Source organism: Rhipicephalus sanguineus, chromosome 10, assembly GCF_013339695.2.
Source record: "Rhipicephalus sanguineus isolate Rsan-2018 chromosome 10, BIME_Rsan_1.4, whole genome shotgun sequence".
Taxonomy (NCBI): domain Eukaryota; kingdom Metazoa; phylum Arthropoda; class Arachnida; order Ixodida; family Ixodidae; genus Rhipicephalus; species Rhipicephalus sanguineus.
Genome location: NC_051185.1, coordinates 123,546,736 through 123,570,964, shown reverse-complemented (window position 1 = coordinate 123,570,964; position 24,229 = coordinate 123,546,736). Strand labels below are relative to the sequence as shown.

The 24,229-nt window shown below is 46.1% G+C and overlaps 1 protein-coding gene across 2 annotated transcripts in view; it reads left to right on the top strand.

Moving 5' to 3' along the window:
- LOC119372421 (egalitarian protein homolog) overlaps window positions 1-23,562 on the top strand; it is a 51,906-nt gene extending 28,344 nt beyond the window's left edge. Inside the window, exons 5-9 of one of the 2 annotated variants that reach the window (XM_037642902.2) lie at window positions 11,132-11,350; window positions 15,060-15,140; window positions 15,199-15,318; window positions 19,041-19,369; window positions 22,524-23,562. In XM_037642902.2, the coding sequence (XP_037498830.1) occupies window positions 11,132-11,350; window positions 15,060-15,140; window positions 15,199-15,318; window positions 19,041-19,369; window positions 22,524-22,995 (1,221 nt within the window). In that variant the 3' untranslated portion in view covers window positions 22,996-23,562. The remainder of the gene's footprint in view (window positions 1-11,131; window positions 11,351-15,059; window positions 15,141-15,198; window positions 15,319-19,040; window positions 19,370-22,523) is intronic. The other variant, XM_049420260.1, reaches the window with a different exon arrangement.
- The last annotated feature ends 667 nt before the right edge of the window (window positions 23,563-24,229 follow it).

Sequence of the window (24,229 nt, the reverse complement as noted above, 5' to 3'; positions counted from 1 at the left end):
TCCGATGCATCTTCAAGTTTTCGTTGCAGAAGTGCTTCTCAAAAAACTCGTGCAGCCACTGCAGTCACAGCCAAATAACACAAAGAAGAAAGTGGCTATTCCATATAATTCACAAGGTGGCACATAACCTCAAAAGAATTGCTCGGAAATTGCAGGTTTCAACAATATTTTCGGCCCCACGAAAGTTAGCCTCTTTGTGTAGCTAAATCAACCCAACAGAGGTGGTGACGAAACACCGCGCTTCTTTTCAAAATTGCACAGTTGGTGTAGTGTATGCAATTCCGCTTCGTTGTGGGAAGCACTGCCAGTGATTCCACTCCTGCGCCAACTGCGCCAAAGTGTGCCAAATGGGATTTACTGCTCCATCCTGATAATATCGACGAAAATTGCACCAAACTGAGCCAGAATCTCGGGTTTGGGGGCGTCTATCGCCGGCAATCGCACCGGCACGTCGGAACATATTCAGTTCTATTTTGGGGCCGCCAAAGTGGCAGCCACGGATCAAGAATTATTCCGCTGAATAAAAAGCGCTTGCGTGTGAATCCCGAGTAATCCACGATGCCATGCACGCAGCTTCTGTTCTGCAAGTCGGCTTGACAGCAAAACACACTCTCCGCAGAGGCTCGGGACATCTAGGCCTATCGGCAGCGAGACAGTGTGGCGGCGATTCATCGGCGGACGTCGTCTGTTCCAGAAACGCTGCTGATAGCTCGTTTCAAGCGTCGCACGGCACGGAAGGAAAACAATGTTCAGTAATAACTACATGCATGCCGCTAAAATGTCCATCACTTCTGTTTCTGGACATCGCGGAATGAAATCTGGGATCGCTAGCAATAGATATATGAAACAATATCGAATTTTCCGTGCTTCGCGTCTATGGAAGAGCACGTGAACGGTGGGAACGCATTGACACTCTTCCTAAGGTATACTTTATCCATGGATCTTCATCCGGAAGAGCTTTTTCGTAATTTCTTACACCAGCACATCCGAGTTTGTAATCACTCTGACGTAAACACCCTTTAAAAGGCCCTGCTCTTTCGAGCTCATGAGTGCTAGGGTTCTAATTCGAATTTTTGGTTGCTTTTTTAAAAATGTCATCTCGTTAATAAAAGCATGCCTCCTGGTTGGAGCAGCCGCAATTGCGTTTTAATATTCGCAATGCCCACGAACTATAGGTGGCGCACCGTGCTTTTCAAGATGGCGCCAGGAGGAGGGTCAACCCGTTAGTTAGCATAGGAACAGATAGGACGTGCGGACGTACGGCCCGAGCCACTTTCACCAGATGAAGTATGAAGTCATGAGCTGTGCTGAAATGGATATGAGACTAAAATACTTTCCCAAACCATGGAAAGTGCTAAGTACTCGCCACCTAATTATTTGCTGCGGTGTGAAAGGTTACATTTCAGCTCCGTTACCGTGCATAACGATGCTTTGCGAAATCCTGTGCGTGCTACATAAAACTGCATGAACTAGAATTGACGTATGAGATGAACGGCACTCCGAGGTAGTACGTACCGAGCCTGCCTGACGGATTTGCCGCAGTAGTAGGCCGCCAGCGAGTAGCGTCATCGCTGCAGCACGGGACCGCACGTTTAACGTGGTTATGGTTTGCAAACATAATGCGCCGTCGTCATTACTTGCGCAGTCGGGAACGCGGTATTACGTCTTCAACGGAACACGAGCATTTAACATCCCATTCAGTAGCGCTTGTGTCACAGCCATGCCAAGACTCTAGCCGTGTGCAATTCACTTCACTCGCATGTTGCAGGTTCGATCACCATGACCAAACATGAATATCGAAAAGAATACACACGTATGCTTTTCGCAACGTCGAAGAACTTAGCCGAGAGGCGTGGATTGTGGCCGTGACTGCACGTTCCATCGCTCTAACCATTTCGCTTCGCTGTTCGAGCTCGATTGGTTGGCGGCATGCGGCGCTCCATAATATCCACAATAATTGTGATACATGCAGTGCACAATAGGAACTATGCTTTTATTTTAATATCGCTCAAGGATATTATACATTAAATACAATCAAAGTGACTTACGAGCGTGAAAGAACATTAACGCACGAAGGGACGTGAAATGCAGCTCGCTCCTCGTGAGTTAGCAGCTGATCGTTCATCGTCGCTGTCACTCTCGGTGCTTTCACAGTATTCTACGTCCAGTGAAAAATCCTTGTCGTCAAGATGGTTTCTTTCAACATCAGCTACTGAAAGCAATTTCCTCCGCCGAACGACTTCGACCACTCCGCGTCAGCACGTTTTCAATTAGGGAGACGTCTGGGTGCGGAGAACATCTTGCTCTCAGACCGGTCAACAAGCAAATCGCTTGCAGTGTGCTGCCACCTATCAACAAACATAGAAAAACAAGCGGCGCAGCGGTGGCTATGAAGTTCAGAAAAGTGGTAAGTTGGGCTAGTTGGTAATGATCCATACTTAATGTAACTGCGCAAAAAACGGACAGAAACACGAAGGGCGAGAAAAGGACAAACAAGCGCAGACTATCAACTGAAGTTTTATTGCAAGAACGAGGCAATATAAAGGGCAGGAAAAAGCGAGAGAGGGCAAAAAAAGGAGACAAAAGGCACGAGGGACCAAATCAACAAAAACATTGGCCACATCAGGCAAGGCACGCCCGTCATACAAAACCAAGATAACTTAACTCTTTATCATGTATGGTGACAGATGGAACACTGACGCAGGAATCAGAATTCTTTTGAATATGCGCAGCCTCAATTAGTTCCCGCGCTCTTTGGTTCTTATGCCGGAACAACACAGAGGTATCACCAAAGAGCGGAGTGCAGCCGCATTTCTTACAGTGGGCTGCTAGATGAAGACCGGAGTGGCCTTTCAGAGAAATAAAATGTTCTCGAAGTCTAACATTAAGGCAGCGACCTGTTTGTCCCACGTAAACACGTCTGCATGTCAAGGGTATGGAATAAACAACACCAGTGATACAAGATACATAATTATTAACATGACTAACATTACATGTACCTTGCCGAACATTTTGCTGATTTGCGATTCGTCTGTCTACTTTGGCGCATAAAGTCGACAACTTGTTCCTGGCAGATATAACCACTTGGACGTCATATCTTGACGCAACCTTCTTTAGGCGGTGGGTAAAACCGTGAACATATGGCAGAACAGCAAATTTCTTATTCTGCGCCTTCTCATCCAAGTCGCGACCATCACCAGGAGCTCTCTTTATTTTCTTAATCAACTTTTCGCAGACCTTTAATAATACGTCCCGTGGAAAGCCTGCCTGTCGAAGTTTTTTCACCTGCGCAGAAAAACTGCTTTCAACCAAATGCGTGCAGGTTTTCTTCAGTGCAGAGGTAAAACATGAGAGTGCAATGGTATTTTTTACCAGTTTTGTGTGACCCGATTTATAGTTTAGCAGAGGTTTCACAGACCTAGGGGCGTAGCACCAACACACATGCTTAGACGAGAACTGCAGCTGCAGATCCAAAAATTGGATACATTGGTCTTTTAAGTATTCCGAAGTCGGACTCAGACTCACTGAAATTTTTCTCAACCGGACTCACTCGGACTCAGACTCACGAAAATATTACTGAGCCTGACTCACTCAGACTCAGACCCGCGGCTCGATCTGAGTCTGAGTGAGTCTGAATGAGTCGACTCATGAGTGAGTTTGCCGACCTATGGTCACCAGCGCTCACGAGCTTTTACCCGCGACTAGAATGCGCGGGGTGATTTTATCAATTTGGACTTTATATGGAAAATTACGGCAGCAAAAACCCATCAAGAGTGTCCATATAATTGCTATCACAATAACAATTTTTAAAAAGTTTAGGAGCCATTCCACTCTGTGAAGTGGATAATAAGCAAAGCTGTTTCGTGCACGCCACAGAGGTGACATGGTGGAGGACAGTTTGGTATGTAAGGCCAGGTTGTTAACGGCCAGGCTGTTAACGTTCAATACGCAATATTAATGCAAAAGCCTTAGATGCTTCATCAAACACGAAAATTGACCGTCGTCAATTGATTCATGCGAAAAATAATCATCATGTGATGGTGTCATCATCACGTCATAGATCGTCAAAACTTGTGATGTGATCATGGTGTCATATATCGTGATGTCACATGTGATGATGACATCGTCGCTTTCCACTGCTTGCGTGATCGGTGCGCCGATCATGGAGGTAGTGCAAAACCAGGTGAGGTGCAGAAAGCTTGCGGAGAGAAAGGGGGAGGATCAATACATCGATCGAGAAGAAAAGAGGGAAATGCATTAGGGACAGTGTGGCTCTTTGGCATTGAGGCACTGCTCTACATCACGGCGTTTTTTGTCTACCATGTCTGCTGATAACCACATAGATGTATTTAGAGTGTTATATCATAAAGTGCAATTGTATTGATTCGGTATTCTGTTTATTTGCTAGCGTCGAAAATATTCACCGAAATGGTTAATCCAGAACACTTAACTGCATGAGTCCTTATTTTTTCATTAGCGAGTGAAGTATGAAGTATGCTTTACTCCATTTTTGCGAAGGAATTCCTGAAACACGGAGCCTGCAAACTGGGTACCATTGTCCGTCACCACTTCAACTGGCAGACGATAAGAGGCGAACACAGAACGGACAACTTCAACTGTTTTCTGCGCAGTTGTACTGGACATTAGTTTGACTTCCACCCACTTAGAATGCGAGTCAACCATGACCAGAAAGGATTTGCCATCTTTTCCCGCGAAGTCCATGTGTACGCGCTCCCAGTTGTTGGAACACCACATCCATTGCTGCAATGGTGCGGCTGGAACTGAAGCTTGCACGCTGTCACAAATTTCGCATTCTTTTACACACTCCTCAAGGTCTTTGTCAATGTTAGGCCACCACACAATTCCGCGAGCAAGCATCTTCATTTTGGTAATTCCAGGATGCTCTTCATGCAACAAGTCTAAGACGCTCTGTCGCAATGAACTGGGGATCACTACACGGTTATTCCAAAGAAGACAGTCCATATCTAATGAAAGTTCATACCGTCTGATAAAATATGGCTCTAGAGTTTTGTCGACTGCTTTTGGCCACCCGTGCCTTGTCATTTCACGCACCATTCTCAGCTCTCTGTCTTTATCTGTTTCTTTCGCTACTTCTTTAGCCGTCAGCGGTAACTCTGGAATGGGCGAAAAATAGTTCACAGCTTCCTCAGTAGGCACCCGCGGCAACGGTAACCTAGACAGCCCGTCTGCATTTCCACTCGAGCCACCCTTCCGGTACTCAATCGTATACTGATAACTGGCAAGCAGATTAGACCAGCGGTGGATCCTTGCTGCTGCAACGGAACTCGCATGTTTCTTTGGGTCGAAAATATAGGTGAGTGGCTGATGCTCCATCACGATAGTAAACTGTCTGCCATACAGATATTTATGAAACTTCTGAATGCCGAACACGATTGCAAGCGCTTCTCTTTCAATGTGGGCGTAGTTCCTTTCAGCTGCATTTAGCGTTCGAGAAGCGTACGCCACCGGTCTGTCTTCCCCACTGACCACATGAGAGATAACGGCAGCTACGCCATGCACTGACGCGTCACATGTTAGCTTCAGCGGTTTTGCTGCATCGCACAGCTCGAGAACCGCGTCACTACAGAGAAGTTTCTTGCAACATTGAAAACTTTCTTTGCATTCCTGGGACCAATTCCACTGATTTTCTTTCCTGAGCAGTTTGTGCATTGGCTCTAGTGTTTCGGCCAGACGCGGCAAGAACTTAGCGTAAAAGTTCAAAAGTCCTAAGAAAGCGCGTAGCTCGCCTACGTTCTTAGGTCCGGGCGCTTTCAATACGGCCTCAACCTTTTCTTTTGTCAGCTTCAGTCCTGCACTACTAATCTCATGCCCGAGATACTTAACGCTGCTCTGAAAAAATTTGCATTTTTCGGCATTTGCGTGAATGCCATGCTTCTTAAGCTGCTCTAGAACACGCTCAGTGTTTTCTGCGCATTCTTCTCGAGTTTTGCCTGCAATCAGAACGTCGTCCAGGTAGCACGCGGTCCCCGGAATTCCTTTTAGGATTTGGTCCATGACCGACTGAAACAACGCAGGGGCACTTGCCACGCCGTACGGAAAACGTCTGAATCGAAACAAGCCGAGGTGCGTGTTCACTGTAAGAATTTCTTGCGACCTTTCATCTAGCTCGAGTTGCAGATATGCTTTTGATAAATCCAAAACAGTGAAAACTGTACCTCCTGCTACAGTCGCAAAAATATCTTCAGGCAAGGGAAGCGGATAGTGATCTATCTTCAGGTGCGGGTTTACAGTCACATGATAGTCACCGCAAAGTCCCACCCTCGTCGCCATTGTTGTATCTTGACAAAGAAAGACGGGAACCAGGCGAACTTGATAGCAGGGGGCTTACTGCTTTATTTGACGCATCAGGGGCGTCTCAGTACAAGGATCGAAACATAAGACATAAGACTGATAATACAGATAGCTGCCGGCTTTTTATAGCCTTCACTAGGGCGTTACATCATAGACACGTGGACAGGCATGCAGGCAGTCAGCATAGTGGCTGCACCGATCTTATCACAGGTAGCCTCGAGCTTGCGCCCAGCCGAACGGCGTCATGCGTGCCATTATTCATATGTAACAGCCGTCTATTATGCTATTTAATAAACAGTTACAATTCTTACAATCGGCGTTTCCAAGTTGATGGGAAGTGTTTATCTGCTTTTCACTTGTGCATTAAGGTGGCTGATTCCCTGTATATATGCGAGAAAAATATGCTCTAATAAGCCAGCGCTGTTGGGTGTTCCCTTTTCTGTGCCCTGGGTGTATACCTGCACTGTGTGTTTCATAATACACGTGGACAGTAAAAAGACATGGTAAGCTGCTGATTGGACCTAAGATTTTACGATTCACACCGGCAGGTCTTTTTTTGTTCTGTGGTTTGACGGCTTGACCTCAGTCCCGGACCCGCAACGGCAACGTGGCGGTCGACGCGAGAAAGCGTCGTTCGTGCCTCCACGTCTTCTGGTTGCAAGCAGCAGTCACGAGGGCGCCAACTTGAAGGCAGCTGTGCAGGTCACAGGCGTGTTCACTACCCGAGGTGTCTCGTCCGCATTCCTGGCCAGCGGTGAAGGCGATGTGCAGAAGACGACCAGCCGTGGGTTACATCACTCCCTCTGCATACACTCAAAACATTCTCAACAGAACGGTGCAGTAGGCCAATGGGAAGGGAGCTGCGGGCACATCGCTCACGTGGTACGATGTTCAGTATGGCTATCGAAGACATCGGCGGCGACTGAGACGCCAAATTTAAGGGAACGAAGGTTGCTTTTCTTAATTTGTGCAACGCAAGCTAAAATGAGGGAAGCAGAGTGCAACACCTCAATGCCACGATCCAACAGGTTTGTCCCACGTGCGACAGGCAGCTCTGCAGAACCTTAGGCCTAACAGGTCGCTCAACAACAACCTGCATCCAAACAGCCCCCTGCATAGGCTCAGAAGAGGCAGCCACGAAGAGACGTCCCCTATGTGAGGAGGCCCTATGCCACTCGCAGCGCACACAGCAGCTTAACGAGCGATTGGCATCGAGCTGCGATACCAGTAGCAACGACAGCCGTGGCCCCTGGCCACCCGGCTACACAAGCCGCGACTTCCAGAGTCAAGGAGGCAGAAGAAACTATTTACAGAAAACTCAGACCACCTACGAGGCTTCTGTACTCACTTGCTTTGGGCTTGCCTACAAATACGTGCTCTATGCCTCGCTCTGCCAGGATGCAGACCACGTGACTTTTGTTTCGACAAGTCAACGTTCTGAAAAAGTATTCAAGCACTTGCGAACAGAAAAAATAACATGTGCAAGCACGCCACACCAACTGATCTCCTCGCTCTCAAGAAAGCACGCCGCCAACACTAGCAATGAAAATCCCCCCCCCCTCAGGCCTACTCTAACCCAGCTCACACAAAGGTTGCCACGAACTGTGAAAACTGTCGTCCGATGCTCCAAGAGCCCCACTTTGGGTGCCAGTGTGGAGTCTGGAGATGTCGCCGCTCTCTCGGAACACATGGAGACAGTTCACACTGTCGGGCAAGAACTATGTGTACATTTATTAACCTGCTTTTGCATACGATGAGCTCACCAGCAGAATCTAATACAGTGAAACCTCGGTGATACGATCACAGCTCATACGAATTTCGGGGTGATATGAATTTTTCATTGGTCCCGGCCAACGCCTATTGGCCTGCAGTGTAATGGAGTACGGTTGTTGCGAACCGATTTTCACCCAGCGATGTTTGATACGAGCATACGCTACCGCCCAGGTATGAAGAGGTGCTGTCGCGGAAGACGTGCCAAGCACATGCGAGCGCGGGAACGCAAGTGTGGGCATCAGCACATTTACTTGATGCCAGTTAACAACTAATAAATTGTGCAGCATAGTTGACAGGGCTAGACAGCTAGCATTTCAACATTTCAGTCCTTAGTCAGACAGCTGACCGAAGACTGAAATGCTGCATCATGACCATGTTTTGCACGCATTAGCGGCTGTCTTTTTTTTTTTAGTACGAAAATATTTTATGCCAGGGTCTGCCAAGTATTGACTAATGTCATTTCCATCATAGATCTGGCATCAATAAAAAGAAAGCTGGCAGGTTAGAAAGGTATCCAGAGAAGAACTTTGGTTGTGTTACTTGACTAGGAAATCAAAGCCAGGTCTCCACCATTTTTGAGCATGGAAGCTGGGTGCCCTGACCACTATGCCATCAATGCAGACACCTTTCTTGGAGCGAACTCAATACATGTATATATGGTTCCCTTTTTTGCACTGCCATCATAGTACTGTGCCGATGTGCTGCAGCAGTGTTTCGGTGTGGCAAGCGCAGCCATGCATCACCATGCTGGCCTATTAGCAGTACGCATCGCAAATGGTATTAACTTGCAGCAAAGTTTCAGCTACTTCTCTGGAGGCGCGTTTGATTTTTGTTTTAGCGCGAGGCCCACCACTAGGAAAGCATGCGTCACTGTCGGCGTGGCGTGCTAGGCAGGATCGGCGGGGGCGGCATCTGCTTTGGGAGCACAGACACACACTGAAAGCAGAATTTTAGAATGCCACCTGTACTTTCATTATGATCAAATGGGGAGGTTTTCCCGCTTCAGCTGTGCGCTTGACAACACTTCAAAGCACTGCAATCACAATCACAGCAATCGCACTGCAATCACAACCGCTTTCGCAATTATAGTGCAAGAAATCTCTACCATAATACGTATTTCTTTACTTTTTACGTTTTCTTTGATGCTAAATAGTAGGGATGGGCGAATAGCAAATTTGAGGTTCGAAGCGAATCCGAAGCGAATAGTAATTTGGTCGAATAATTTCGAATCGAATAGTTCGAATAGTATATAGTGCATATTATTACGAAAAATGAGTGTTTTTGTCATGACCCTTGCACATATTTTTAAGAATTGGAACTAGGTATGAGTGAATGTCACTTTTTTGGTTTGAAATGAAGTGGAAGCAACCTTGAATAGTATCAAGATTTGAATAGCAGTAGGGTGCAAGTTATAAGTGGTACAATATGTTACAATTTAAAAATTACTATACTTAGCGCATATAAGCCCATATAACATGATTTAAACTTAAAAAAAAAAATGTACACTTAACCTTGAAGTGTGGCTTCGCGGCAGTACAGATTTCTCCTGTAAAGGTGGTTTCACGGTACAGCAACCTGACGCTGCAGCGAAACCACCTTTACAGGGGGTTATGTGCGGTCAAACATACATATATTCGTTCATTTCGAATACTTCGAAATTTCGAATAATATAAATTCGTATCGAAGCGAATTCGAATACTGTAATATTCGTTCGAATATTCGAAACACCCGAATATTCGCCCACCCTACTAAATAGTCTACAAAAGTTAGCATTCACGAACTACATGCAGAAGCATAGTAAAACACGTGTGCGCTTCGGTTTTGTAGCCTTGGCTGTGCTGACACAGAAAGTGGTTGCTAGGTATAGCATGTGAAATGAAAAACAGCGCGAGAAGACAGGGACTGAGGGGGACAAGGGAGCACACCCTTGTCCGCCACATCAGTTGGGCTTCCACAGAGAAGTTGACAGAGGAGGAGAGGCTGAGGAAATGGCATCTTTGCCTATCACGTGTAAAGTGTTGTCGGCAACACTTTGGTTGCACCAAATCATGTACATAAATACAATTCGGCCTCTACATTGCCTCATTCTTGATAAGAGAACTATGAAACACCACCCCGCCAGCGCTTCATCCACCTAGCCAAAAGAAACACTTTTATGTTGCTATCTCATAAGAACATATACGGATTCTCTGCAACTTTTTTCTGTAATTTCACTTCGAAGTATTTGAAAAATGTTTGACAAATATTCTAGAATCATTTGAAAATTATTCGATTCGATTCGCACTCAATTTTTATTATTCGAATTCGCTTCGCACCCAAAATTTTGCTATTCGCACAGCTCTAATTTAGAGCTTTTACGTTGAGAGGGTCGTGTTATTGTTATAGTGAAATGCAAGTGCCATGGTCTAAACCCGGTAAGTATTTCTTTTCAAAATGTTAACAGCGCAAGAACGATTAGGAAGGGACGAGACAACAAAGGTAAAGAGCGCTGTTTACCTTTGTTGTTTACCGGTAAGTATGCTATCGATGAAGTGATGTCAATGGATGACGTTAGCAGAGTATCTTGCATCAAGAAGAAATGATGTGCTTAAACGGGTATCTCTTGTGCAGACTCCCACGTGTGCTGGATTGACAGGTAGCGCTATCTTACTTGCATATGCGCAGATGAGTCTTTGGTGTCTACTTTCTTCTCTTCTGCAATGCGCCCTTTGAGTTGATAGTTGTCTCGTTCTCTTCTCTTGTGTTTGTGTGTTACCTTCTTTTATGATGAACTAGCTCGGCTTTCTCTCACTCACAGCAGGACTAATTGATTCTCCTATTAACTATTGCCGTTTCAGATATTGGTGGCACAATCTGGGGAAAAAGAAAAAACGAGAGTAGTCCGTGTAAACGTAGTCAGTTTCACTTATCTAGCCTCGAGAGGGTGCAGAAGAGGGCGATGATGGATTGGATGCTCCATCGTTTGGAGTCTTTCACCTGGGTGCAGTAGCATGTGCCACACTATTCCCCTTGTTCTCCATGGCAGGTGAAGGAATGCGAGGCACTGGTTTTGCGGCTGAGCAGCCAGCACCAGCTGGTTGCCCTGGACACTGAGGGTGTCAACCTGGGTCCGCAGGGTCCACTGACCCTTGTGCAGCTGGCTACCCCTGCAGCCGAGGTGTTCCTCTTTGACGTGCAGTCGGCACCTCAGCTGTTCACCGAAGGACATTTGCGGGACATCCTGGAGGCTGAGCACATCACCAAGGTGACGTGACATCTGTGTCGAGGCTGGCTGGTTAATCTGAGCGAGGATGTGCAGAGGAAAGTCTCTGTGTGCCAGACATGCTGTTTCATCTTAAAGGCCATAAAGGGGGCCCCGCAGTACAAAACAGGGACATAGAGAAGAGAACAACGAGAAATGCTGTTTCAGTTTAGTGCTGAAATGGGAGAAGGCTGTTCCTGGCTGCCAAAAGCTATGCCTCTCCCTTTTTACCTTCTAGCTTTAAGCTTGCGTATACTGCCAATGTACTGACAACAAGTTGTTTCATCGACTTGTTTGTAGTCGCAGGGCTATTTTGCCAACTTCAGTGCAACGGACTTGCTCCACCTCCCTGCTACCAAACAAACATGTAGGCGAAAAAAAAGAGACGCAGTTTGCAAACTTTATTTCACGTGATTCCAGAAGTGGAAAAGAAGAAACATTGTGACAAAAAATTCATTTTCGAAGGGTGTCCACAGACGGGGACTTTAGTTGCAAATATGACCATAAATATGGCTGATGAACCTGGCTTTCAGTGCATCAGATATTTTTCAAACGATGCCCAAACACGAATAGTGTAACTTTTGTTTACAGTGCATTATATGAAAGAAATATATATATTAATTGCAACACTTTAAGCAGCTAGGCCTAGGCTGCATGATCTGCCCATTGCCATTTTGTTTTGTTTGCACACCAGCTGCTAACGTTGAATTCTGCTGCTCACTCTTGGAGTCTAGCTAAAGAACACTCGGGGCAACAAAGACATGAATTTTCAACCACACTGAGCAGTTGCTTCAGAAGTCATGTCCACAAACATGGATGCAGGTAGCAAAGAGGTTAATATATGGTGAGCCATGATGTTGATAAAGCAGCAGCACACAAAAGGCAGCGCTTGTATGTGTGTGCCTTCTTTATGCGCCCATGAACTTGTCTTTTGTGCAGGCTGCAACGGTGGTCTAGTGGTTATGATGCTAGACTGCTGACCGGAAAATCCCGCATTTTCAGTGGAGGCGAAAATTCTTGAGGCCTGTGTATTTAGATTTATAGGTGCATGTTAACCCTATGAGGGTCGAATTTTTTCGTGAAATCCAGTCCAAAAATGTGTAATTTTTTTAGTGCTGAAATAAATTCTTCAGACGATTCGATTTAGGAAAAATATTGTCTAAATTTTTTTTTTTTCGTGACCGTAAAGTGACAGAAAATCATTTTTGTTGTTACATACACATGGTTTATTCGCAGTAAAATCAAGCAAAATCCTGAAAAAGAAAGCTTAACAGTTTTTTATGAATAAGTATTATGCATTGTATTAAACGTAGCTCACGGACATACAAAAATAAGTGCACCAGAGTACTTTTCCGGTTAAAAATGTTCGTGCTCTGACACTAAACACTTTTCAGCGTGTGATAGTCATTGAAGCATGGCTCGCCGCGCACGCTTTTCAGATGTCGCTCCGTGATCGTCATCGGAGTCTAAACTAGTCAAAAAATCCTCGTCTGACAAACTGAAATCCAATTAATCAGATTCTGATTCGGCACTTGGGGAATAGTCCGCATCGGAAGAATCGCTGCTCCACTCACCGGCGCGCGCTTCTATAGCGTAAGCGAACTGCGTCAGTGAGCGCACGGAAGAAAACTCTATGGTTGTGCGGCCGTCCGGAAAGCAAAACGAGTGAAAAATCTACAGTAATCCTTCGCTTTATCGCCAACAAGACGTAGTCAGTTTTTCCGAGACCCCAAAACAGGAAACGCAATCACGGCGGTGTCGTTTGTGTAATTCAGCGCCGCACGGAAACAGATGTAATCGCGCTCCGGGGTGCAATAAACGAGACAGTAACAAGCGGTCACCCTTTGAGAGATTAGAAACCAAACCGCCATCAGCTTTGCGGGCGCAAGAAGCGAAAACCACCCGAAGGACGAAACCAAAACCAGCCGCAACGCGTGCGCACGCTCCGATCCGGTGCGCAACTGAACGCCGCCGCGCCGCTTTGGAAAGCAAAAAAAAAAAGAAGAACGGCGAGACATCGGCGCATTAAAAATATATTCCACGTATTCTCGAAACGTGGCAGCACATTCCAAGCAAGAGAAATGATCGAGGAAGGCGCGCGTTTGAAACCAACCACTCCGCGGGCGCGCTCGGTTGCGCAAGCGATAGCCGGTGCGCCGTTTTGCGAAGCATAAGAAAAGCAACAACGGAGAGACATCAGCGCATGAAAAAAATTCCACGTATTCCCGAAGCATGGCAGCACATGCAAAGCAAGAGAAATTATCGAAAAATTCGCGCACTTTAAACCAGCTGCACCGCGAACGCACTCGGATGGGCTAGCGATAGCCGGCGCGCCGTTTTGGGAAGCAAGATAAAAATACAACGCAGAGACATTGGCGCAAGAAAAAATTCCACGTATTCCCGAAGTGTGGAAGCACAGGCCAAGCGAGAGAAATGATCGAAAAAGGCGCGCGTTTTAAAAATAAACGCTATGCCGTACATGTACGACGAAAACCCTTTGGTACCAGGAAGCTTCTGCCGTACATGTACGGCGAAAACCCTCAAAAGGTTAAAGAACCCCAGGTGGTCGAAATTTCCAATGCCCTCCACTACGGCATCCCTCATAATCATGTCGTGGTTTTGGGACATTAAACTCGAACAGTTATGATGTGTTTTGTGCACCGCTTCATCAACACATGGGATTGCCCTTCTAGCTTTCTCATATTCTCGACCCTGGCTATTCAAGATGTTAGATAGCATTGCAAACTTTTTGTAACCCTTTCTCTCCTGCTGACGAGTATTGTTGTCGTGAGATTTTGTGCCAAAATGACCGATGACGACTATACTCTAGGTTAAGAAAAATTGGTCCCATGTGGAACCACCCACGTCACGACTATCGTCATAGTTGCGCTTCTTGATGTTAGATGGCGACACTTGTCCATGCTGTGCCATTTATGGCTCGGCTTTCATTTTATTGCCACCTTTCATTGCATTGCCATGCAATGACACCGTCTTTGAGCTATCTTTTTTATGCAATTAGTGAAATAAAGGAACCCAGTTGAATTGTAGTAATGGTACCGTTTTATTCAGAACAAAAAGCTCTATAAATTGAGTGAAAAAAGTTTTCTGGGAAATTCGGTACAATCAATTTTCTTCTTTTTTCATGCTAGGGAAAGGGTTAACATTTTTGGCTATTAACTTAGTTGCTTTGCTGGTGAGGCCTGTGTGCAAGACCTTTGCCTGTGTTGTGGTCACGTTAGTTGTATCTCTTTTTGCTATGTTTGTATGCATGACATTTCAGAAATGCAACCGCTGAACTTGTACAGCTACACCCTACTGGTTCGGTGATTCAGTAGTTAGATTTTAACACTAGTTAAGCTTGTTCATCAGCAATAAGCAAAAGTTTAAGTTTGAAGCTTATGATTGTTTATTACATTCTGTGTCATGTTGTTCTCGATGTGTGCAGTCATATGTGATCAAGAACAAAAAAGGCAGATTAAAGGAGCCTGTCATACCTTCAAATTTTGTTCGGTCAAGTGTGTGTCATCTATGCAGTGGACAAACAAAGACCTGTGCTTTGTTGATGAAGATGTTTAGTGTGCAATACATCTGGTATCGCTGGATGTTGTTTTCACAAAGCAAAGCCCTTCATTCTGTCACTTGGGGCACTCTACCAGCTGACAAAAACACTGTGATCAGCAGCTTCATAAATATTTGTTTGGTGTGTATGCAGGTTATGCATGACTGCAGGAATGACAGTGCAGCCCTGTTCTTCCAGTTTGGCATCAAGTTACAGAATGTGTTTGACACTCAGGTAGGGGCTCAAGTCTGTATTGTCAAGGGCTCGGTGCACATGTGGCATGACTGTGCAGGCGGCACATGCAACACTGCAGCAGCAGGATGTGGGCAAGCCTGTGCACAAGGTGAAGAACGTGTCACTGGGCACCCTGTGCACCCTGTACGGTGGACCAGCCAATCCACGCCGAGACCAGGTAAGCAAGGTCTTTGGTATCCTCACGCAAAACTCGGAGAAGTGAGCCGTCTTTGTGCAGCAGCTGAAGATGAACATGCCCAGAGTTTCAAGTTCATACTGGACTGGTCCGCCAGGAGAGCATTTGACTGCAAAGCAATGACTGATGAACATGGATTTCACTACGCTTTGTGCCTCAGCGGCTTGATGACATGCTTAGCCTACTGCATCACCTCGAGCACTGTAGGGAAAGGCTCAGGACAAAACTGCACTGTGAACGGAACCAGAGATGCATGTTGGCACTCTGGAAACTCCTCAAATGGGACCTCGTAACTCTCACGAAGGTCATGGCAGCTTACGAGATCCAGGGTGCTCCCCGATGCGAAATTACCTGCTCCAAAGTGCTCCAAAATGGAAATTTTGGCTGCTCCAAAAATTGCCCCAAATCAGAAGCCCTCGACAGCATCACTGCGAATTGTAAGAGCAGAAATTTCTCTGGAATACTAATTCGAAAAATTTGTTGTAGTGATGCAGGAGTGTGTTGACACCACAGACTACCAACAGAGCCTCCCAGTGGATGACAGAATAACAACAGCATGCCATGTCCCAAACTATGGCAAGACTTTTCTGTCTTTATATACGTATTTTAATCGGTCGCAGCAGCTAGAATCGAACACGTTCTGCAGAGCTGGGGGCCCTTTTTTTTCACACTAAACCATGCATGAATGAGCAACAGATTGCGGCAAAACACAAAGAAGAGAGCTTAGCTCTGGAATGAAGTATTAAATTGCCATTCACGACTTTACGCCACCCTCCCAGTGCCGACATTGTATAAAGATGCAGTTGCCTACATATCTTTGTAGAAGCAGAAAGCTTCAGGTTTTCATAAACTGGCGTTCCCAAGTTTTGTCACTGGTGACAAGGAGTTCCGCACTTGGACGTCCAAAAATAACCCCATTATAGCCATGTAGCCAACTCGGAATTTTCGACGCCAACCAGCAAAAAAAGTGGCCCAGTTTGGCTATTACAGTCGAACCCATTTATAACAAACTCGAAAGTGTCTCGAAAAGTGGTCGTTGTACTATCAGTAGTTCGTTGTTTATGGACTCGCCCTTAAAAACGTGCGCTTAGCGGCCAAGTGTTTTTTTTTGTTTTTTTTTTTCTGTGCACTCTTATTAAAGTGCTAACAATACCTCCGGTGACAAGCTAAGCCTTTTCTCGTCGTGAAGCTACGCCCGCTGCGTGCTCACGAGTGAATTAACCGCCTCTGCAACGAACTGATCCGTTTCACCGATGCGCGGTATCGCCACGTGGGGTCGATGATCCCTGGCTAGTTGCGTGCAGCGCATCGCCTACTCGGCTCGCGGAATCACTGCCGGGCCGCTTGCTGTATGCCGTATACGCGCGTTTGTACGTTCTTCTTGCCTGCTTCACTTGGGACCGTGCATGGGTGCGGCGAGTAGACTGTTCGTTCAACGTGGCGAAAACAAGCATTTTGCAAGCAACGCGCACGCTACGTCTCCGCGATGCTCTCGCGACCCTGCTGGCCCTGCATGACGATTTGCGGCGCACTTAAGTTGTCACCTAGTCAAACACGCAGTTTACGCTCGCTGTCAGTGCACCAACGTTTCTCGGTGCCCGCACCACTCAACAACAGCGAGCTACTTTCGTTTCTACAAACCAACGTGCACTTTAAAGCGGTCTTGCACGACACGGCGGCAGTGAACTTGCGAACGGCAGCATGGCCCGCTTGTACCACCGTCAATCCGCACAGTGTACGGCATACGCCACGCGCGTAGCCGACCAGATATCTACATATGACTGTGATAAGATTGTCGGCTATAAGTCATAATTGCACATTCATCGACGGCTGATGCTTATTCGCGAAGACATCACCGCAATCGCGCGGCAGTCGTTATCACCAATCGACCGGTCTCTGCCGTTACCAAAAAGACAGACGACCTTTTGCGGCACATTGTGGCGTCGACGAGTTCAGGAACGCAGTGGACCTTTATGCGATGGAAAGTTATCGCGGTTATCACTTCTTGCATTTGTGCCTTCTTGCGTTCCAAGGCATTCTTTGGTTCATCCTAGGCGATCGTAGCTGCAGGGAATGGCGTCAAGAAAGGTTACCATGTGAAAGCTGACCGCAAGGCTTCGTGCTGCCTCCTATTTTTTATTTTTTTTTTCCCCACTGCCATTCTGCCACTGAAGAAACGGCTGGAAAGTGAGTGACCTTGCTCGCAGCGTCCGAAATCTGCATGCGGTGCTCGGCTATCTGGGATATCTTAGTCGCGAGTAAACTGGAGCAGGGCACGCGCGAGCGCGCACCCCTCTCACGCTTTAGAAGGCCTGTTTTAACTTTTTTTTACCGCGACCGTGTCTGAAGTGTTCGTTATAAAAGTAGGAGGATTTGAAAAATGTTCGCTATATGTGGACGCAGCTTCAATGGTTAGCATTGGAAAACCGTAAATGCACCCAAATATGGTCGTTTAACCAATAGATCATTAGATGCGGGATCGTTATAAGTGGTTTCGACTGTAATAGCCTAATCTGGCAACCGTGCTCTCTTCCACACATAGAATAACTTCACACTCAAAGCTATCCTTATGGTGAACATGTCGCATCTTCAAGGTCACTGTGTCCATTCAACAAGATATCCTCTAGGGAAAATTGCTCTGAGTTCCGAACTTGACCAAGACTGGCAGAGGCAACAGAGCACTCTTGAGACACAGAAAACGAGAAATATGGTACCACCATGGGGGCCAGCATTGCACCATTCCTTGAGCAAGTGAGCTGCTTCCATGGAGGAAGGAAAAACACTAGGACAGACCGTCACGTGACAGTCCTGAAGCCAAGTCGTGAAATAGGTAGAGGCACCGTGCCGGAGAGTGGGTGGGACGCCATTGGAGGAGGTTGGCTTGTCCTTCCTTCATGGCTAGCTGTGACCACCACTCAAGGGACAATGGGCTGAATAAGGGCCAATTTTGGTTTTTGCCACATTCTAATGCACATGTGACTTTGACCTCCTTACGCTGTCACTGACATACCAATGTGTTCTCCATTGTGCGTTCAAAAATTCGCACGGAAGCGCAAAACTGGTATGTTTACCATGATTTTATGAGCATTTGTCGGATCTTGCTAGAAGCACATATTTTTGCCCCTTGCCGTGTTGGTACGTGTATTGAAGAATATGGAGCGATCGCGCCCACCCTTCTTTGCTGGGGGGCATGGTCGCTCTGCACATGCTACTCTTTCGGGCTGAGCGACCATGCGGAACGCGTGCGATTACGGGTACAGCGGTTGTTATGCCATCTGCCACAGGTTTGCGGTAGTGGTTTTTTTGTTTGTTTGTTTGTTTTTTGTATTCTGTTGGCATGTCTGCGATAGCGTGTCAAGTTCAGGGGTGTCCACTGTTGCCTCTCCAATAGACCGAAACATGACTCGATCGCTGCTTTCGCTTGCTCTCCGCAGCCTCCCTTGCTGCTATCAGCAGCAAACGAGGTTGTTGTATCCCCTTTCCATCCCTCTCTGTCATCTTGACGTCACAATGTGCCATTTCTCTGCCTTTCAAGCTTCTCTGTCAGCTTGGTTCCGAAACCAAGCTGACACTGGAGGTGCATCACAGCCAGAAACAGCTTAGGGAAAGGGTTAAGTTGTCTTTCAGGATTAAAAGTGTACATTAGAGGGAGGTGATATATTTTGGGGATTTCCTGTAAAGTGAAGAAAGCACTTGTTGTGCAGGTGAAGAGCTTGTACCGAAGGGACCAAAAGTTCTGGAGCCGGCGTCCCCTGAGTGAGGACATGATATTCCACGCGGCCTTCGACGTGTTCTGCTTGCTGCCCGGTGTGTATGGGGCCCTGCAGGGAGCCCTGCGACCCGAGTCTGAGCCTCTTTTGTGGGCCCTGTGTGAGGAGCAGGCCTTGGCACACATCAGCCCCGACGAGGTGAAGCAGCGCAAGAAGCAGCGCAAACTGGACCACGAGGTGGATGATTTACGCCGGCGCCTGGATGCGGCCCGGCATACGCAGCGCCAGGTGGTGCTGAGCAATCGTGAGATACGCCTTCTCAGGTGAGTCTACGCTGTACTGAAATAGTGTATGGCCTCTGTGCTGTAACGAGTCTCATTAGTGCTCTAGTATAATTAAGACTAGCATCTTTAATTATGCTCACTTCAACAGTCACCCTCAAATAAGGAGCACCATAAGATCATGTGCACTGAGAGTGTGCTTTTTGAATCCCAGTGTGCCTGACAGGAAGAAAAAAGTGTTCAACACTCGCTGCCATGGCTGCGATTGGCGCTGACTAACACACCTAGGTATAAATGTACTAATTGCAACAGGAGAAGAAACCGGGGTATCCTTAACAAGAACCATCACGCCGCCTCCCCTGCGATCAAGTCTGTCACGCCGAAAAAAAAAAAGAAATATTGCTTATAGGAAACTCTCCTCCAAGCTCATATGTTAGAAATGGCAGTATGCCCTAATTGTGGAATTGCCTGTCATGAATTGGGAATGTCCACCATATGCTTACCTTTGACGCTACTTGGACACTTTTTTGGTTAAGGTCTTGAGTCAAATTTGCAATACATGCACATCATTGCTGAAGAGTGCGACTTCATCTGCAAACCATAAATTGCTAAGATAGTCTCCATTATGCTTCATTCCTGTTTCTTTCCAATGTAGTTGTTTTAATAGTACTTCTTTTAGGCAAGCAGTAAATAAGAGCGGAGAGATTCCTTGATCGGGATTTTTCTGCTTGTCTTTCTAATTTTGAAAAAGAGCTTTGTTGCTTTGCAGATATGGTGTTTTTTTTTTATTTGTTGTCTGTATTTGCAATATTAGTCGCATTAATGTGGCTCAGTAGCATGCTACTAAGACCTTTAAAATAGAATTAATTAGTGGCACGAATATTTTTGCATATAATAAATGATGCACCTATGTGGAGAATGTAGGTTAAGAACAGCCATTACTCATGGTTTTCATTAGAGCTGTGCGAATAGCAAAATTTTGGGTGCGAAGCGAATTCGAATAATAAAGATTGAGTGCGAATCGAATCGAATAATTTTCGATTATTTCTCAAACATTTTTCGAATAATTCGAAGTGAAATTACAGAAAAAGTTGCAGAGAATCCCTAAGTATGTTCTTGTGAGATCGCAACATGAAAGTGTTTCTTTTCGCTAGGTTGATGAAGCGCTGGTGGGGTCATATTTCATAGTTGTCGTTCTTATCAAGAGTGAGGCAATGTAGAGGCCGAATTCTATTTATGTACATGATTGTCGTATGTACATGATGTCGGCAACCAAAGTGTTGCCGACAACACTTTACACGTGATAGGCAGAGATGCCATTTCATCAGCCTCTCCTCCTCTTTCAACTGCTGTGGAAGGCCAACTGATGTGGCGGACAAGGGTGTGCTCCCTTCAAGTCCGGAGTTCCAAATCTGCCTCGTAGACGTCGATATATAAGAACATCTGAAATTTTGGATGCTAAAAAACTTCGGCGTCCGATTTTTCAGACTTCCTGCACAAATTTCAGGTCCAAAACAGCATTAATTGAGCCCCCAACTCTGCCACATCTTTCATCTCCATGTTGGAAGCAGCGTTTTCTTGAGTTAATACATTTGCGACCGTAGCGGAGCTCTAAAGGTAGCTTTGCCGCAATACGGGGGTGTGATGAGGTGAAGCATATTGAAAATCTAGGGACCACTTCCAAACGGACGTTGACTGTCTTTTGGCCAAGTTCGACCGTAACGGACCTTAAAAGGCAGCTTTGCCGCAATACGGGGGTGTGAGGAGGTGAAGCATATTGAAAATCTAGGGACCACTTCCAATCGGACGTTGACTGTCTCTTGCCTAAGTTCGACCGTAACGGAGCTTGAATGGCAGCTTTGCCGCAATACGGGAGTGTGATGAGGTGAAGCATTTTGAAAATCTAGGGACCATTTCCAAATGGACTTTGTCTCTTGGCTAAGTTCAACGGCAAGTCATCGGTCTCGCCCTAACCGCCGCCACGTCCCAAGGGATCCCGGTCGACGGTTAGGGAGGATGAGTGTGGGTTTAGGCTGACGCCTCTACCCTGTCATCTATTTGACGGGTGCCAATAAAGTTACTTCTCTCTCTCTCTCTCGACCGTAACGGAGCTTGAAAGGCAGCTTTGCCGCAATACGAGAGTGTAATGAGGTGAAGCATATTAAAAATCTGAAGGGGTCACTTTTAACCGGACGTTGACTGCATTTGTCTTTGGGAAGTTCGAATAGTAAAATTTCAGTGCGAATCGAATCGAATAGCAAACACTATTTGAAAAATATTCGAAATTTCGAATATTCGCACACCCCTAGTTTTCATGCTGCAACTTTCGCTTTGGTTGCGGCATGATGCATGTTATGTTGAAATCTCTGTGATTTAATTGGGCACAAATACTATAAACTGCAGCAGCAGCCCATTTTGTTTAGACTGCTGGGATGAATCATGCATCATCATAAAAATGGCAGATTTATTTTCTGCTCTGCCTCCATCAGCTTCTAATTCGATCCAAACAAATGAGAAACCTGTGCCTCCTCAACGTAATGGAAATTATCGACCTTCCTAATGACTGTATCATACACTTGTTCTTTCCCGGCTTGACCACCCAATTCTATAGGTGTTGTGCCAAATTACTATATACTGGTAAAGTGTGCTAAAATCGCCCGTTTAGTTTCCCTCGCAGACTGTCTGGTTCATTGGTGTCTTCAAGGCACGACTAGGGTGACCACCCTCCTGCTACCAAAATGCGGGATGCATTGACCGGGAGGTGGATCATACCAGTTGAAATTCAAATACACGGGTGTATAAACAAAACTGTTTTAGCCATCGCTGTCGTATATATGCTCCGACACGAAACAAGGTTATTAATATCAACATCGGCAACTCAGTAAATGGCCATTCGCAATGTGCTCAACACCGTTTCTTTTACTTTCTTGATGTCTTATTTCAATGTCATGGAAACTGAAGAAACTGCAGCTAGCTGACTTTTTTGGAAGCTTGGAGGGCTTGCAGCTAGCACATCCTCAAACAGTGTGGCAGATGCAGCTGCACTCTATGCACTGCTGAACAATAATGAAGTCTGACATTCGGGACATTTCTGTGGGACGGGTGGTCACCCAAGGCACGACAAGTTCCAGACATTTGTCAGTCTCACTCAGAATGGCAATAATGGGATGACCTGGAAATGGTCCTTCTTGTGCAGGTATGTGAACCTAACGGAAGAGGAGTGTGCCCGCATTGATGGAAATCCCAAGGTGGCCCGCAAACTGGATCGCCTACGGAACCGTGGTGCGGGAGCAGCAGGGACTGGTGCAACAGATGGCTCGCCAGGTATTGGCGATGAGGACGATGAAGAAGACGAGGATGCAACTGAGTCAGAGTCTGAGTCCACCGATTCTGACCTTCCGAGGTCAGGTGACTGGAGCTGTGATTCACTAGGTGCCGCAGTGTCACCCAGCCACTCAACGGACTGTTCGGGGCCAAAGGCACCTAGCCCAGTGACAGCCAATGGACACACCTCAAGGGATGGCTGCTGCTACTGCTGCTGTGGGGAAGGCCGAATGCCACGGGAGGGTGTGGACGCGACCTGTCAAACACTTTCCACAGGCGACATTGTCATAACTAAAGTGTTCTTTGAAGAACAGGAGCACGGAGGAAAAACAATCATCCAGTGAGATTTTGCATGCCTTAGGGAACAACTAAACCAGTGAATGTAGTGTGCCTCAAAGAACCATTATTGTTTGTGACATGGCATTTAGGAGGGCTTTCCTCAACTGGCACCGGTGAACCAAGTGATAGCCCAGACGAAATAGAACAGCAGGTTTTGCAAGGTGACGTGTGACCCGTCTATGGAGTTCCACAAACACTCAAGAAAGAACATACCTGCCATGTGAGATTTCTTATGCACTAGTTTTTCTATGCAGTGCTTGCTTGTCCAGAGCCTATATGTATAAGTGCCTTGATATAGCCGCTCACTACCTTCAAGGATTTGTGTGACGCTTTCTGGTTTGAGGGAACCTTTTTCTCACAAGTGTGCACAGCCTGTTGCAGTGAGTTAACCAAGTGTGGCTGCACACAGTGCATTGAAAGCAATGACGCTGGATCATTTAAATAGGTTCTACATTAATTCTTAGTATGAATGACAGGTGGTGTATTGCACATTTGGGCATGTAAACTGCTCTGTGTGAACTTGCGGGGATGATGTTTTTGTGTTTTGAAAATAAAAATAATTCTAGATGCTCTGATAGCCATCTTGTTGGCTATCGCAGTATGGCATAAACATGATTAAATGGACTGAGGGAAAGATGGCAGCTTGAAGGGAGGAAAAACTCTTGAACAGTGGACTTTTCTTCGTCAAGGCAGCAGCTGCCTACCTCAGCTTCGCATGTACTAGTATGTGTATGCTTCGTACACCCAAGGAAAAGAGAGGAACTGGCAGGACGAATTGGGTAAATCAAACGAAAGAGGAAGCACACCGGTAAACAAAGCGAGACTAGAAGGGTGTGTTGCTGAATGACGGTTGTCAAAAGTAAGCACCACCTAAAAATTATAATTTCATGATGATCCGAGTGGTTAGAAATTGTTGGAAAAAAAGGCTCGAGTCTCACTGGTTTTCTTTCTGTATTTGCCATATGGGATGGATTCAAGAGCCCACTTTTGAAACTTTTATACCTATTGGCTGAAGTGTATTAAACTTGTGAATAAGGTATGGCTCTATTCTGTCTCTCGGGGACCGAAAGGTTGACTGATGTAAAGTCCGAGCTTATCGAAGTTGTGACCTGCCACACCAAAATGCTGCACCACTGTTTTTGGTGATTTCTTAGTCGTGTTCACACGATGCCCATTTAATATATATTAACAGGCTGTCCTGTTTCGCCAATGTACTGTTTGGGACAATGTGGTAAATTT